A 17,243-nucleotide genomic window follows, 5' to 3' on the forward strand; every position below is an offset into this window, starting at 1 on the left:
TTATCAGCTCCTGTTTGCTGTGATCAATCTGTGAACAATCAAATGAGATCCTCCTCCCTGTTGTGAACAGCTCTGTGGAGCTCCTCCGTTGCCGCTGCTGCTATCTAAAAAACAAACATAGCTCCTGTTTGCTGTGATCATCTGTACCTGGCTGTAAACAATCAAATGAGAGGCAGGCAGGGAAACAGCGGGGAGTCGTGCAGGCTGTTTGCAATTAAGAGTTAAGACTAAGGGGTCAGAAAAATGTTCTGATTTTTCAAGTCAGGAAGCTAAACACACAGTGTTGGCTCCAAAAATCCCCTCTCTCTTTCCCCCCGCTCCCTGTCACACTAGACCCCACTCCACCCCCCTCTTTTGAAAAGCACGTTGTGGCCACTTGAATGCTGGGATAGCTGCCCATAATGCATCACTCCCAACAGTGCTGGAAATGCTGCAAATGTGGCCACACACCAGTGCTGCTCCTACACAGCTGGATGACCAGCGCTGCAAACTGTAAGTGTAGCCAAGCCCTGAGTTTCTACTCATCCACAGTGTGTGTGTTTTTCTTACCATTGGGTCAAAGTCAGTAGTAAACCTAACTGCTGGTGGAAGTTACGTATTAGGTGTATCATGGTCAGAAAATAGGTTAAAGATGCAAAGCAGTGTAACTTTCATTGATTCAGTATCCCCTGGGGACCATATATAACATGGGGCTCTGGCATACGCAGGCTCAACTTTTACTGAAGTGAATAGAAGTAGTACCAACTTGCACAAGGGCTAAATTTGGTCTGGGAAGTGTTGGGAATGGTACAGGTGTAAATTAAAATAGAGGTGGTGGTTGTACGTATGTGTGGAGGGGTTGTTTTATTTTCTGTCCCATTAGTATGTATGTTACAGTCATTTTGCATTCAAATTGGAGTCAAATTAGAGCAAATTACACAGCCTTACCACTTATACTATATTACATCAGTTTTATGACTACTACACACTTACTGCGTCATCTATATCAGCTTTTACAACACTGCTGAAATTGGTCCAAAATTTCCTATGGCAGCTTTGCCTGCTTGCACCAGGCTGCATTTGGTTCAGAGTCTTTTATATCTCAAGTGCTGCTTTTAGTTTTCAAGCTGAGTCTGCTAGGTCCAAAGTACGGCAACACTGCAATTCACTTCACATAAAGAATCATAAAACTCTACACCAGAGCTTTAAATAAACTGTTTCCTACTTTTGTAGCCCCAGAATAAAAGGATCTTGGCATCCTGAGAATGGTACAGAGAGTTATTGTTAAACAAAGGCTAATTAGGATGGGTTTTCATGTTGCTAAGAGCTAAGGCTTTGGTATGCAAGAGCGCCAAACAGCAAAGGCAAAGAGTAACTATTTAACTCTGATGTTTGCTGTTTAAAGAAGGATGTTCATGCTGGCCCAAACTTACAGTTACATTCAGGAAAGTGTCTGCATAATTAATGACACAACAGGCTCACACATTTCTTTTCAGTGAGTCCAGATCAAATGTGCTCAGTTTAGGAGTCCATAGATTAGTTTTTTAACTGTGAGTGCCACAAAGCCCATATGTGATCAATTTTGGTGATAATGTTCCCAGCAAAAAAACTCCTGGAAGATTCATCATTTGCCACTTGGGTGGTAATCTTATTGTTTCTGTAGGAGGTAGAATAGACACAAAGCTCTACTGGCTTCTGCAGGGCTAATAGAAGGAAACACCTTTTCTGACAATGGAGTTAACAGATGTGACTTGATGACACATAGGCCTAAATTATGGCTGTAAACAACAGCCCGTGGTAGTGGTGATGTAGAGTGGCATTGCCCCAGCAGGCAATTCTGGAGGTTGTGCCACAGAGGGGAATGACTGGGAGAGCAAGAGCAGCACAGCTGCTGCAATACCCTCTGAAATGTCCTCTCTTATACACGAGGCTGTCCAGTGCGCAGGGGTGTCATTTCAGATTTTGGAGGGGGGGCACCTTTAACCGTGATTCCAAGGGCTACTTAGGCACATGAAAATTTTAGGAGTTTTTTTGCAAATAACTTAGAAATTAGCTGAAAGAAGCACTGTATGTAATTCCTATATAAAAAAAGAGGATTTAATAAATATTACACCCACTCAACTCTAATACTAACATGTTCTCGCATCTTGTGCCAAGTCACTTAAGAGACACTGGTTAGGTTTAAAATTTTAATGTATATTCTTTGTTACTAACTCCTGAATACAGCAATTGAAACAACTGTCAAAAAATCTAGATTACTTTCTATCACTTTCTGGCAGTTCATCAAGGTTGGAATAGATCATTTAACTTTGGAAACATCCTACTAGGGCAAGGCCCCATGAGTTTATACTGCACCTGCCTGGGGCTCTAGAGGTATTACCTCACTACAAATAATAGACCAGAAACTACTCTTAAACAGGAGTGAAACTGACACTTTCAAGTTACTTTCACGTATATTGCCAATCCCAAATGTTCAAAAATCATTAATCGGGCTCACTAAAAATCATGAGATTGGTTTTAAAATCATGAGCTTATGAAAAAAATATCAGATTTGGGGTTCTTTTTATTTGCCTTTTGCTTTTTGAGCCTTTAGGGTGCACTGGGGTCACATTTTGAAGCTTTCTCCACAGCCACGAGGACTAGAAACTTCATTTTCTTTAAGAACGAAGGCTGAAATCATCACATGTCCACTTGACTCCAGGAGCTGGGGCTTTAAGGAAAACAATTATTGTGAGACTCTTGACAAAATCATGAGAGTTGGCAATACTGCTTTTACTTCTGTTTAAAGGCTAGTTACTTTCCAGAAGGCTCTTAAACACGACACTACAGTGACTGAGTTGCAGTTCTCACAGGAGAATATTTAAAACCAAACACCAAGAAAATTCTATATTTTAAAGTTGAGAAAAAAACTGAGACTTCTGAGGTATATCAGGGCCACTGCAGGCAAGAAAGGAAAATAAACAGGCACAAGAGCTCTGGGCAGCTCCTCCTCTAGAAAGTAAGTTGGAGGGTCAAATCTTCCAGTCCTTAATCAAGTAAAACTTCTATTCCCATCAGTGCCTCCACTCATAGATATAAAGATCACAGTGAACATTCGAATTAGGCCTGAATAAAGACTGGGAGTGGCTGGGTCACTACAAAAAATATTTTTCTCTCTGTTGATACTCACACCTTCTTGTCAACTGTCTGTAATGGGCCACTCTCTTACCACTTCAAAAGTTATTTTTCCTCCCTTGGTATCCTGCTGTTAATTGATTTATCTCATTAGACTGACCTCACACTTGGTAAAGCAACCCCCATCCTTTCATATATTTATACCTGCTCCTGTATTTTCCACTCCATGCATCTAATGAAGTGGGTTCTAGCCCATGAAAGCTTATGCCCAAATAAATGTGTTAGGCTGTGGCTACACTTAGCACTTCAAAGCGCTGCTGCGGCAGCGCTTTGAAGCGCTAAGTGTAGTCAAAGCACCAGCGCTGGGAGAGAGTTCTCCCAGCGCTGTCCGTACTCCACCTCCCTGTGGGGAATAACGGACAGCACTGGGAGCCACGCTCCCAGCGCTGGGGCTTTGACCACACTGGCGCTTTGCAGCTCCGCAATTTGCAGCGCTGGAGAGGGTGTGTTTTTTTTGCTGACTCAAGTGGCAGTGTGAATGCGGCTCTGTCGGCAGCTCTCCTGCCGACAAAGCTAACGCCGCTTGCGGGGGCTGGAAGTATTTTGTCACCAAAAGTGCCAACGAAGTAGGACAAAGAGTGTTTTACACACGCTGACTTTTAGCGACAAGGCTTGACACAGCCTTGTCACTAAAAGCTGCCTGGTGTAGACAAGCCCTGAGATGTGAAGAGCGAGCTCTGTTTGGTTTGCAGTGTTCGATGTCCCATTTAGCAAAGTGCAAATTAGTGAGTCTTTCATACTTTGTACTTCTGCAGTGCCTTTCATTCAAGGATCTCAGAGGGCTTTCCAGCGGTAGAGAGACAAGGTAGGTGTGGTAATATCTTTAATTGGACCAACTTCTGTGGGTGAGAGAGACAAGCTACACAGAGCTTAGCACAAAAGCGTGTCTCTCTCACCCACAAAAGTTGGTTCAATAAAAGATATTACCTCACCCACCCAGGGGTGGCTCCAGGCCCCAGCACGCCAAGCGCGTGCTTGGGGCGGCACGCTGTGGGGGGCGCTCTGCCCGTCGCTGGGAGGGCGGCAGGTGGCTCCGGTGGACCTCCCGCAGGCGTGCCTGCGGAGGGTCTGCTGGTCCCGCGGCTTCGGTGGAGCATCCGCAGGCACGCCTGCGGGAGGTCCACCGGAGCCGTGGGACCGGCGACCGGCAGAGCGCCCCCCGCGGCGTGCCGCCATGCTTGGGGCGGCGAAATGGCTAGAGCCGCCGCTGCACCCACCTTGTCTCTCTAATATCCTGGGAGCAACATGGCTATAACACTGCATTCCTTAGCCCCATACAACCTGCTGTAAAGGCATGCAATTCCACTGACATTACACCAGATTACATCTTGATAAATAGATACCCGTTTTACCAATGGAGAAATTTACGTACAGAGAGGTTAAGGCCACAAGAGAGGCCATTAATTTTGGGAACCTCAATTTTTGGTGCCTAACTGCAGACATATAAGATATGTCAAATATGGCACCCAAAAACTGAAGCATCTAAAAGTGGAGACTACTTGCCAAAATTTGGCTGTGACTTATCTAATGCCAAAGGTCATGCAGGTAGTCAGAGGGAGAATCAGATAGGACCCAGGTCTCCTGATTGCTAATCCTCTGCTTTAATTCCTAGATATATTGCTTCCAATGATAGAATCTAGATAACTATCTTTATAATAGCAAAATATAGAACAGGGGTGGCCAAAACTTACTGACTTTCCAAGATGCATACAATAATCTTCAAAAGTTTGAGAGCTATAAGACACTCACAACCTGGCCCACAGGGCGGCGCCTGATGGGGCTCAGGGCTTCATCCCCAAGGGGTGGCACCTGCCGGGGCACGCACCTGGCTGAAACCTGAGCCCCAGTACTCCCCCATGGGGTAAAAGCCCTGAGACTCCTGTCCCTGCAGGGCAGAAGCCCCTACCCCACCACCCTGATGCAGGGCAGAAGCCCCAAGCTCTCTCCCCCAGTCTGGTAGGCAGAGAATGGGGGGGGGAGTGTGGGGGACTGTGTGAGCCGCACCTTAACTGTAAAAGAGCTGCATATGGCTCATGAGCCGCAGTTTGGCCACCCCGATATAGAATCTTGCCTAGATATTTCCTTATTTCCTTATCCCGGTGATTATAAGGCAGAAAGTTTCCCAGCATCAAGTTATGCACTGACACTCATTCCTCCTTATAGCGGAAAACTGGGGCACCATGGAGAAACCATGAATAATTGCAGCAGCTAGATGGCACTAAGAGACAGCTTCACAGTAATCATGCACAGGAGGGTGAATGAATAAACTTCTTTGGGGAGGTCTTGCTTCTGAACTCTCAGCAGAGAGCTTTAAACACAGCTCCAACTACTCCAGAATATATTTAAAAAAATAAAAAAGAAGAATCTGTGTTTGATGAGACAAAGAAAGATAGGGATTTACTCAGACTGATATAGCAACGTGCTTGTAACTAGAGCTACTTGGGAAATGTTTTCCCCTCCATCGAAAAATTGACTTTTGTCAAAAAACACTGCAAACTGAATAACTCTTTTTTTTAGCAAACAAAACCAAATTTTTCATCTGAAAAACCATAAAAAAAATTGGTTTTCCAACTAACAATTGAATTTATGTGTGGAAAGCAGACACTTTCTTAAAAAATCTTCATTTAGTTGCAAACTTAATTTTCTGTCAAAAATGTTTCAGCAGAAAATGTTCTCCTAGCCCTACTAGCAGCTACACACAGCAGGTGATTTTTACAGCAATGCATGAAAAACTCCATTGAAAAACTCTGTGGTTCAGAGCCCTGAAGCCTGGAAGGATCATTCTGGGGGCACCCTTGGCAGATTTTCCTTGCGTTGAGCTCTCTCTTTTTCTTCTGGCCCCATTCTCTCTAGTCTAGAAAATTCCAAGGGATTTATTTCCTTACAATTACTGAAGGAGTCATACCTGTGAGTAAAGGCTTGTCTCTCACTTGGCATTGGCACTAGATTCCCAGAAGTGTGAGAGATCTGGACTGGGTCTGGAACTCATATCTCCCACCTGACTAAAACTATGCATTTTCTGTTTGGTATCTGTCATTTTTCCCTCTTGCCATGTGGCATTATGATATAACAGCCTTGTAAAGAAGCCCAGTTTGTTTTTATGCTTGGAGCTGCCTGGGTCTTTTCTGTTAGTCATCTGTCTAGAATTATTCTCTCTAGATATGTGGGTGCTCAGAGTGTGAACAGTTGTTGTATATTAATTATTTTTATTTATTATTATTAATTATTATTATTACTATTATACAGTTAATAATAATATGTAGGGCATGGGGAACAGGACACAACTACTGACACAGAAAGAGGGCTTCAAACAGGTTGGCTTTCAGAGGTTCCCAGTGGTGCTCAAATCAGCCCTGGCCCGAAGAATGAGAAAAGAGGACTGAAACTTGTGAGTCTCCTGTAGGGTACTAATCACCGGGAATGTCAATGACAAAACTCCCATTGATTTCAGTGAGTAAACGATTTCACCTCAGGTTCCCAGCAGAGTGAGTGAACAGGTTTAGAATTCATACCTATGCCTTCTGTAGGGCACTTGCCAAAAGGAGGTTTACAATGGGGTGGATAAACCCCACACTGGAGAGATAAGGCGGGGTACAGAAATAACTCTGGGCCCTGGAAACCCCAACCTCTCAAGCCTGTGGCTGTGGGCACGATCCAATTGGAGGAGAGATTTAAAAGGAAGTGTCTTCAGCACAGCAGAGTGGTGGGAGCAGAGAGGCAGATCTCCGCTCACTGCTAGGGAGGAACTTTGCCAGCAGGTCAACCCCAGGGGAGGGCTGCTGCACCAGGACGCTGGGACTCCCTAGCTTGCTGAGGCCTGTGGACCAGATTGCCAGGGATAGCCACGAACCAGAAAGCACCCAAAGTAGGGGCCAAGCGCTGGGAAAAGACCCAGGGGAGATTGTTAATTGGGTTGTAGGTAGCAGACATTTGCCTTAAAAGTCAAGAGGGCCTTTGGTTCGCAACGCAGCAGAATGGGAGGACCTCAGTTCCCCTATCCCTCTACCATTAGGTGGAGCTGCTGTCACAGACACTTATTAGGAGGTGGTGCTATTGTCACAGACTCTAACCACTATGAGGAGGAGGCTTGCCCTGCTCACAGTGTTGCACGATTAAATATTTAGGTCAACATCTTCATAAGTGGCCATTTATTTGGGGTTTCGTTATTTTGGCATGACCTGTTGGAAACACTTTGAGTCCCATTTCCAGAAGTGCTCAGTCCCCACAGCTCCCCTTGACTTCACTGAAACTGTGAGTGTAGGGTTGCCAACTTTCTAATTGCAGAAAACTGAACGCCCTTGCCCTGCCCCTGCCCTGCCCTTTCTCTGAGGCCCCTACCCCCGCTCACTCCATCCCCACTCCCTCTATCGCTTGCTCTCCCCCACCCTTGCTCACTTGCTCATTTTCACCAGGCTGGGGCAGGCGGTTGGGGTGTGGGAGGGGGTACAGGCTCTGAGCTGGGAGTGCAGGCGCTGGGGTGGGGTCAGAAATGAGGGATTCAGAGTGCGGGAGGGTGCTCTGGGCTGGGACAAGGGGTTGGCGTGTGGGAGGGGGTGCAGGATCCGAGAGGGAGTTTGGGTGAAGGAGGGGGCTCAGGGCTGGGGCAAGGGGTTGGGGTGTGGGAGGGTTTTGGGGTGCTGACCTCAGGTGGCTTCCAGGAAGTGGCGACACGTCCCTCCAGCTCATAGGCTGAGGGGCATCCAGGGGGCTCTGTGCGCTTCCCCTGTCCACAGGCACCGCCCTCACAGCTCCCATTGGCCACAGTTCCTGGCCAATGGGAGCTATGGAGCCAGTGCTTGGAGTGGAGGCAGCGTGCAGAGCCCCTGTGGCCATCCCTCAGCCTAGGAGCTGGAGGAACATGCCAGCCACTTCCCAGGAGCCACCTGGAGTTGGGCAGGGAGCCTGCCAGCCCCACTGTGCTGCCAACCAGACTTTTAATGGCCCGGTCAGCAATGCTGACTGGAGCTGCCAGGGTTCCTTTTCAACCTGGTGTTCCAGTCGAAAACCAGACACCTAGCAAGCCTATGGGAGTGCTCAGCAGCTCTAAAATAAGGCCCATCATGTTTTAAATTGGTCAGCCAGAAATGGAGGCACCACAGATTAGTGGCTACTTTTAAAATGTTGGCCATGTTTAAAAAACATCTTATCTTTTAGCCCCCTCTATTCCTCTCCTTTCCCTGGAATTCTCCTGGAAATCTTACATTACAAAACAAAACAGACCCAGATCAGAAATTCACCACCCACCTACCTCTGTCTCATTTCACTCTTGAGGCCTGCTCTGTGTCTGATCATGGCTGCAACACAAGTTGTTCCATGAAGGGGCTGGAGAGTAAGAGGCAGACAGCAGCTGCCAAGCTGGACTGAAAGGTACAGTGCAGAGTAATGTCTGCTGCTTTTGTAATGGAGAGCAGGTCATGGCGAGACCTTCAGGGCAGCATCTGTGGGTGAAGGCTGCTGGGACCTGATGAACTGCATGTTCTAGTGCAGGGGTCCCCAATGCTGTGTCTGCGGGTGCCATGGTGCCCGCCGGGGCATCTAAGTGCACCCGTGTACTGGCCGGTGGACAAGCATCTGCCAAAATGCTGTGTCATCCAGAGGCATCGCCGCCAAAATGCTGCCGATTTTCGGCAGCGACGCCTCTGGATGATGCTACCTGTCAGCGGCATTTTGGTGGCGATGCCTATTGACGTTGCTTCTTGTCGGTGGAATTTCGGCAGATGCTCGTCTGCTGCCACGGTTCTCCGTTGGCTCGTCGTCTGGCCAGACAAAAAAGGTTGGGGATCACTGTTCTAGTGGACCATTCTTTGCACACATATTTTTCATATACTACAAAGATTAAACCTCAGATATTTTTACATGAAAACCTTTTTGGCGATATTAGAAAGCCTAGAAAGTGCATGCTAAATCTATACAGTATATGTGCATGTATATACACTCTATAGTGCCACCTGCCAATGTCACATGCTAATGCCAACTGACTGTATCCCCTGACAGTGCTAACTAATGCCACCTTTCAGGGATACCACTTGCCTCTGCCATGTATTGCCACCTGCCTGTGCCACTTGCTTACTTTTGCCAGTGCTACCTAGTAACACCACTTGGCATAATTGTAGTTGTGCCACCTAATGCCACCTGCCAGCATCAACTGCTGCTTTCAACAATATCCCCACCAAGGCATGGCACTGCAGAACTCTCCATGCCAGGTCAGGGAGCAAGGCACTAGGACTGGCACTGAATCTAAGGTATTCTGCTGGACATGACAGCAAGAGCACTGCCAGTCACTAACCTATTTGTTTTTCTTCTTTGCTAGGAGAGCTGTGTTTGTCTTCCTGCTCCCTTTGTGAGTCACCATGGAAACTAATGAGAGAGGAGTCTCATGCCAGGGGAGCCCCAAGAAGAACCGTTCTATCACCACTTTGTTTTGGCACAGTTGTCTGGGACAATGTTCTAGCTGGCACAGTCTCCATGGTTATTTACAAGAAACCCAAGAATGACCTCTCCTGGGTGATTCAGGCAGAGGAGAGCACAGCAGGGGCTCTCTGCACACACACTCTCCTCCCCACCCCCCCAATGAGATAATTCCTTCCCATCACACATTTCTTTGACAGGCCTGAAAGATACCAGAGCAGGGAATGCAAACATCTGGCAGCTGCACGTCTGACTCCTGTGTCAGACCAGGAAGGGAGCCAAAAGCCCTTTCAACAAAGCCAGCCATATCTGTTAATAGAAATTTTTCTCTTCTCTCCCCCAACCCACCCAAAACACTCCAACCTACTGGTTCCAGTGAAATAGACTTCAGTAAATAGGGATTCTATAACAGGGAATTCTGCTCATCTCCAAATCCTATTTTGCTCTGAGCACTGTGCTGCTGCAAGCTGTTTGCACTGAGATAATCACAGATCAGAAGGGCACCCCAAGACCTACTTTCCTCTTTACTTGTTTAGAGTATTGGCTTGACAGCTATGGAAATTGAAATCCTCTATGCATCCTCTAAACAGGTACATGGACCGCAACAGTGCCTCCTGCACCTTGCCCAACCTCTGACCTCCAAGAAACACCTGTCAGGTTCAGAGGAGAATTCAGTCTCCAGGATCCACTCAGGCCTTGGCATCTGTACCAGGAAGGTCAGAAGTATAAATTGTATTTGTGGGTTTGTGGTGTGGACATCTGGCTATGAAGAACTGGACTGAGAGCACCATAGCTTTTCATATCAGCCCCCTAACAGCCATCAGATCACAACAATTTTTGCTTTCTACAGAATGGTCTGAAAATGAACCAACAATCTAGAAATTAAAAGTACTATATCCTATTCCCAGTCCCCAGAACCAGAGCCTTTTGTTACTCCTCTTCAGCTGAGTTTGGTCTCATCCTCTGATTGAGTTTCTCATCCCCCTGGGTGGTTACATGCAACCTTGACACCCACAGCAACGGAGTTTGATACAGTTTTTCCATGTGATATATAATGCATGACATCACTCACACAGCATTTACCTCTGTAGCCTGTGGACTCAGAGAAAGGTGCAGGGAGCACTCTGGTATGTGAAAACAATGTGCTGCATACCACCCAATACCAGACACACAATGATCATACAAAACAAATATGCTACCAAGTACCAGTCTCCTCTTCCTCTGTCTGTCTACTCCCACATTGCCTACTCCTCTTTACCATCTGCAGCCCTGTCTTCGCTGCTAAAAAAGGTGCATTTTTTCCTTTGGGTAACTAATGAGTGTGACCTATTCTGAGATAAAAACACAGTAAAGACTAGGCACTTTAGAAAATGTTAGTGTTATCATGAGGTTAACCAAGAGGTAAACAGACCTATACTCCCACCAGGGGTTGATCTCAGGGAATTTACCTTGTAAAAACTAAAGTGCCTGGTCTTCACTGTGTTTTTACCTTGGGATAGCTCACATGTATTAATTACCCACAAGGTTAAAAAATACATCTTATTTAGCAGCGGAGACAAGGTAATAAAGGTCTGATACATATAGGAGTGCTGATAAGAAACTGGACTTTATTTCCTGGTCCCAGTCTTATGACCAAGTCAAACATCTACTTAGTTTATCCAAGAGAAGGGTAAGACTTGATTACAACCTATGAGTATTTATGTGATTTCTGACAGTAGATTTCTTTCTAATCTATCAGAAAAAGGCAAAAAATACAATCCAATGCTTGGAAGTTGAAACTAAACAAATTCAGGTTGGAACTAAGGTGCATTGTTTTAACAGTGAGGATAATTAATCACTGGAATAACTTACCTAGGGATGTGGTAGATTCTCCATCACATGAAGTGGTTAAGTCAAAATTGGACATCTTTCTGGAAGATATGCTATAGCTCAACCAGAAGTTATGGGCTTGATGCAGAAATTATTGGGTGAGGTTCTGTGCCCTGTGTTCAGAAAGTCAGACTACTAGATGATCTGAAAGGTCTCCTTCTGGTCTTAAACTCTATGAACCTGGGCCAGGGTGACAAAAATAAATACCTCGGTCACATGAGAGGGTCAGTAGCCAGCGACTCCAAATTGTTACCATTAAATCTTCCCTTAAAAAAAATCAAATGGACATAAAATATAAGAGCAACAAAAATGAATAATCACAAACTAATACTAACTACTGGGTGTGTGATACTGTGGCCACTTCTTATTCTCACATCAGTTCCTCCTGCAGTGATCTGCTTATCCAATGAGGTGGATCTCCTACTATGAATCTGTTGTTACTGCTTCTTGTGCTTTTCACAGTCAATAATGACTTGGGTCTATGTTACTTCTGTAAGCATAAAAGCACTGTCAGGAACGCACTGGATATCCTCAAAAAATAAAAAGACCGTGTCCTTCTGGGTTTTTTGCAGATGTTTTCTGTTCCCCATGTAGGGGTGGTTCTGATATATGCCCTCGGTGAGGATGGTATAGCTGTTAGTTTGACAGGTTGCTAGTCAAATTCTGTTAGGAATTTAACATTCTCTCCCATTTCCAATGGGGCATATGGGTTGTAGTATTTCCTCTGTTCTAGTTTTCTAGCATATGGATCTTTTTAAAACTACTTCAGGGTTAATAGTCTTGGGCTCAAGAACTTGTTAGATGTTGGCACCAAAATATTTTGTCCTTCTGCCCATGTATCTCTGAAATGGTGCTCCTAGCAAAGCACTGTGAGGTGTGTTGTGGTATTGTAACAATGCTAAAAATGGATCCCTTAGATCTGTCAGAGGGTCTTTATTTTTATCTAGTTCTTTGCTGTTAATACTGAATTTTATTTTTTGCCAACTGATGTGTCTATGGATTGAAAGGGCTTGCTATAATGTTCCTGGATTGACATATCAAAGAGAATTGCTGAACCAAGCCACTCAGTTGTGGTCATTCCATGTTCTTAACTCCTCCCAAATCCCATGCTTAACAAATTGCAGTTTATTATTATTGCTATTAATTATTATTAATACTGTTTAACAGAGGCAACATCTTAAGGCTCAATGGGCTGCAGCCTTACAGGATTCCTGTGTTAGAGAAATGGCAGCTAAGGAGTCGGTGGGGTGAGTTATGGTAGGGTTTCAGCACTCAAGGGGTTAAAGCACCAAGGGCTAGGTGTGTGTAGGCAGTTTTTTTTTTTTTTTAAGTTACAATGAGAAGATTTTAATTCCACCTTTGGCACTGCACCAAGTTGCAGCAGCTGCCCAGGTTTTCCTATGAGCTAAACTACCCCCCCTTATGTTGCTGGGGAGCCATGAAACAGAGGTGAGGATGCAAGAGATAAAGTTTCTGATCCAGCACAAGGCCAGTAAGAGCACAGGAGCTATATCAAGACAACACTATGTGCACTCTCAAGCCCACAACAAACAGGTAGTTAGCAGGCCAGGGCATCAAAGCACATTTGGAAGAGACATTAACCTTTCATTATCAATTTCACCCTGGGCAGAGGAGCTACAGCGGCCAGGCTCCACTTACATCCTACTTAAAGGTTTGTGTAGGACATAACTGATGCATGGGTCTATGATGCTCCCCACCCTCCGCCGTGTGTAACAGGGATAAGCCTCTCAAGCAATGAGGGGATTTGAAAGGGAAAAGGGCTTTGGTCAAGCAGAGCCTCATAAACATGGGGGCAATCTTGTCCCCATTACAGTTTAATGCACAGGAGCAACAGTAGTGTGTAAACATGGACCTGGCCAGATTAAGATCGTCATCCTGCTAGTAACAATAGACTGACCAAGACAAGAGGCCTTTGGCATCAGGCCCCCCAATACCCTAGGAATTCCCCACCACCACCACTTTAGGACAAGTTAGGCTAGAAGATTCCCATCCTCCCCTCCCCTCCCCAGCAGTTTGCTGGGGAGTTGCTTTGTATAAAGTTCAGTGGCTGAAGAATGTCCTGGGACTCAGGAGTCATGCTTCACTGCCTGGGAAAAACAGTGGGCCAAATTCTCATTTCAGTTACACTGATGCAACCCTACTGGCTTCACTGGTGTAAATGAGAGGAGAATTTGTCCCAGTGACTTTAAAGAGAGAACAAAAATATCTCATAAAATCCAGGCTAAGAGACTGACACAAACTGGTGGCTGTGCAGTCTGGTAAAGACATTTCCTGGTTGAGAAGCATGAAGAAGAGGATAGCAGGGGAGCCATAAGGAAATAGCTCCTATTCCTCCTCTTAGACATCCCTTAATTTGTGGTCAACGTCTCCTCAGGTGTCCTTGGATTAATTTATCAAAGAGAATTGCAGAACCAAGCCACTCAGTTGTGGCCCATTACCTGTTGTTAACTCCTCCCAAATCCCATGCTAAACAAATTGCTATAGCTCAACCAGAAGTGATGGGCTTGATGCAGAAATTACTGGGTGAGGTTCTATGACCTGTGTTATGCAAAATGTCAGACTAGATGATCTTAAAGGTCTCCTTCTGGTCTTAAACTCTATGAACCTGGACCAGGGGGACAAAAATAATTACCTCAGTCACAATAAGTTCCTTTCTCCCATAAAGGAAACCCTTTTGGGCAAATCTTAGGTACCTTGACACTGGTTATTTATTAAAATACTTTAACCAACAGGAATAATGATTAACATAAACACACTGTTAGCAACCAGAGTCCCTTTCTTCCGGGTACTGTTGGCAGTAGAAGTGGGAATCACTGGGGGGAATCTCTTTGGGTGGAAAGTGGTAATGTTGCCATTACCAGGTCCATCTCTGCTCAGGTTCCTGCCTGTCCCTGCCTTCACTTTCTGTCTCTTGCCAGTTCCTTGCCAACCTCTGCCCAGCTCTCTGCCTATCTCAGCCCAGCTTCCTTCCCATCTTTCTCATGCATCTGTGGATCATTGTCTGCCTTTCTGGTGCAGCAGGATAGGCTGCCTGATTCAACCAACATGCAGAATGCCCCTTGAAATCCAGAAAATTTTGTAAGTCTGAGTCTGCTCCCCCTGAAGTCAATGGAAGCTGCTAGGTTTTCAGCCCCTTTTAAAATCAAACTTATTTAGGTGCCTAAGTATGGATTTAGGAGCCTAACTTTAGGCACCCAAGTTTGAAAATCTTGGCCTAATATTGTTTTTAATATGTTACTCATTTCATCACATGATCAGCCTTTTTACTAGCGCTGAGTGCCTGACTTGCTGCCCATTGCTTCTCTGCTTGGATTCCAGCAGAAGGCGGAACTGTACTACAATTGAACTTGGGTAGATTGAGGGACATCCCTGGGTTGGATAACTGTAACTGTAACCAGGATGTTACCTGAGTATGTTTAATGTACAGTGTTGCTTAGAGTCATAAGATTTGATTTAGATCCTTTCTTCATCCCTGTTCTTCCCTAAATTAGTTCTATTGTCTAAACCCTGTTTATTTCATACTGTCTCAGAGCTCTGCCTCTGCGGTAGATGGATGATCTCAACAGCAATCTAAACTTAGGAATTGTTCTTACAGTCACATTACACAATTTACTTTGTGCTTGTACATACTCCCCAGCAAGCCAAACCACACCCCCTTGGAGACAAGAGACAAAGTTGCACTCCCTGGCTTCAAAAGCAAGGCACCTCAAAAGTAAGAGTATGTCAGCTGGTGTGATTTAATGTGGGAAAATTATTTTGCAGCTGGCTATGCCGATGGGAACTTCTGCTGTTATTATAAACTACCTAATTGGTGGAAGTCATCCAGTTCCTGCTAATGTAACTGCTACAGAAGTGCAACACCTGAACCAGAATTCACAATCTTTTTGCTGCAAACTAGAGATGGGCAACCTAAGTTATAAAGTCTGTTTGGTTCTGAGTTTAGGCCCAACTCTCTTCTGCATACACACCAGACTCCACCCAGTGAACTAAAGGGGCTACTCGGCAACCAGCCTCTAGAACAGGGGTCCTCAAACTGGGGGTCAGGACCGCTCCGGGGGTCATGAGCTGCCAGCCTCCACCCCAAACTCCGCTTTACCTCCAGCATTTGTAATGGTGTTAAATATATAAAAAAGTGTGTTTAATGTATGGGGGGGGGGTGTTGCACTAAGAGGCTTGCTGTGTGAAAGGGGTCACCAGTACAGAAGTCTGAGAACCTCTGCCCTAGAAGCATACAAGGAAGGCTGATTATATATTCTCTCCAACAGGACAGTAGCATGCAGCACACACACACAAGCCTCAGCAAGATGCTGAGGGAGGATAGACAGGTAGCTTTTGAGCTCTGTTTAAATAACATAGCCTGCCTTAGTATCCAGCAAGTGTGTTCTGTAGATCTGAAGAGCTGGCTGCTAATGCCTATCTCCCCCAATAAATCATTTGGCATGTTAGAGTGGACACCCCTAAAAACTTTGGAAATCATGAACTTGTGTTCCCCAGACTTTACATAAGCATTGTTGCAAATGGCCTGAGCATGCAGTGAAAGATAGGTTCCGCTAATGGATTGATAACCAGAGGTAGACTTCAGCTATAAGACCCAGCAACCACTTAACCGCCTCTTTCCCTGCACCTTAACACCACCTGAACTCAGGGCACAACCCCTCTGCTAGACCCCAGAGCCCTGCTACTGCCACCACCCTTTCACTTGTGTGTACAGTAACCTGCAATGGGGCATGGAAGTTTGGAGGAGGCTAGTCCCCAAGCTGCACTGCAGGCAACTGTGTACACAACTGAATGGGAGAAGTGAGCTGTGGTGACCACCCAGGATCCAGCACAGAAACTCCTCCTTAGGTGGAGGGATTGGCTGCAGAACACTCACTATTTCAGTACAGGGTTTGGGATCTGCTCCTCTTATGGATATGGGACTTCATGCTGCTGAGTTTAGAGCGGATTCTCAGTGCAGTCAAGGAATCATGGCTGGATTTATGTCCCAGTATGCAAGAGGCAACGGAGAGTCTGCCCTCCAGCCATGCCTGCTAGGTTGGGGGAGTTCCCAGGCCTGCCTAGCTGTATCCAGAAAAGCCTCAGGGCATTTGGGCGGAGCTGCAGCTGAAGGTGCAATGCTGGTGAACCTGCATAGAGTGGAGGCCGAGTAAAGAGATCTTGTCCAAGCAGGTGGAAAGGAGGCCACCAGGAGTGGCTGAGCCCCAGTTATTGAGGCCCACATAAAGCAGGTGGCCTGTTTTCTTTATATCTATTCAATGCCATATTCCACTCAGCACCCCGGTGGGTGGGGCTGAAGGCTGGGTCCAATCCAGGCTTTTCAATATGTCAGTTTTCCCTGGAGAATCGGCCTGGCCTGGCTGCCTCCCCGCAGGGCCAGCGAAGGGGTTAAAAGCGCGTGGCCGATGATGTCAGTTCCTGTGTTGCTTTGGAGGGCTGCCCCTGCTATTCGAGCCAGGCTCTCCCGCTTTAAGGCGAGCGGAGCGCCCGGGAGCATGGTACAGCGCTGCTGAATGGGACGGAAACGAGCTGCGCGTGGCTTCGGAGCGTCCCCGGGGACCCGCGCGCCTCGCCGGCTGCAGGAGCGTCCCAGGAGCACGGCCCCGCTCCGCTCCTCAGCACCGGCCCCCAAGAACAACACAAGGTCAGCCGCTGGGAGCCCTGCATGTCTCGGAGCCTCCCAGTGCCCCCCCCCCCTGCCCGCGCCGGGCGGCTACGTGGGCTGCTCAGCTCCTGCCCATGAGCAGCCTGCCGCAGGTGAGGCCGTGCGGGCGGGAGGCTGCTGTCCCGGCACC

At 46.4% G+C, this 17,243-nt stretch overlaps 1 protein-coding gene and 1 long non-coding RNA gene across 8 annotated transcripts in view; both read left to right on the plus strand.

Moving 5' to 3' along the window:
• The first annotated feature begins 433 nt into the window (after positions 1-433).
• Positions 434-10,462, plus strand: LOC120404188. Its single transcript, XR_005597851.1, has 2 exons — positions 434-492; positions 9,464-10,462. It is a non-coding gene; the product is annotated as an uncharacterized LOC120404188 (long non-coding RNA).
• Positions 10,463-16,661: 6,199 nt separating this feature from the next.
• PLEKHH1 (pleckstrin homology, MyTH4 and FERM domain containing H1) overlaps positions 16,662-17,243 on the plus strand; it is a 92,917-nt gene continuing 92,335 nt past the window's right edge. For 2 of the 7 annotated variants that reach the window (XM_039534603.1, XM_039534610.1), the window contains exon 1: positions 16,747-17,092. Coding sequence is in view for 4 of the 7 variants with exons in the window: in XM_039534612.1 (XP_039390546.1) it covers positions 17,188-17,205 (18 nt within the window). In the remaining 3 variants the exon portion in view is untranslated. Of the gene's footprint in view, positions 16,680-16,746; positions 17,206-17,243 lie in introns of those variants that run through there. The other 5 variants (XM_039534609.1, XM_039534611.1, XM_039534608.1 and 2 more) reach the window with 4 other exon arrangements.

This window comes from Mauremys reevesii, linkage group 4 (genome assembly GCF_016161935.1).
Source record: "Mauremys reevesii isolate NIE-2019 linkage group 4, ASM1616193v1, whole genome shotgun sequence".
Taxonomy (NCBI): domain Eukaryota; kingdom Metazoa; phylum Chordata; order Testudines; family Geoemydidae; genus Mauremys; species Mauremys reevesii.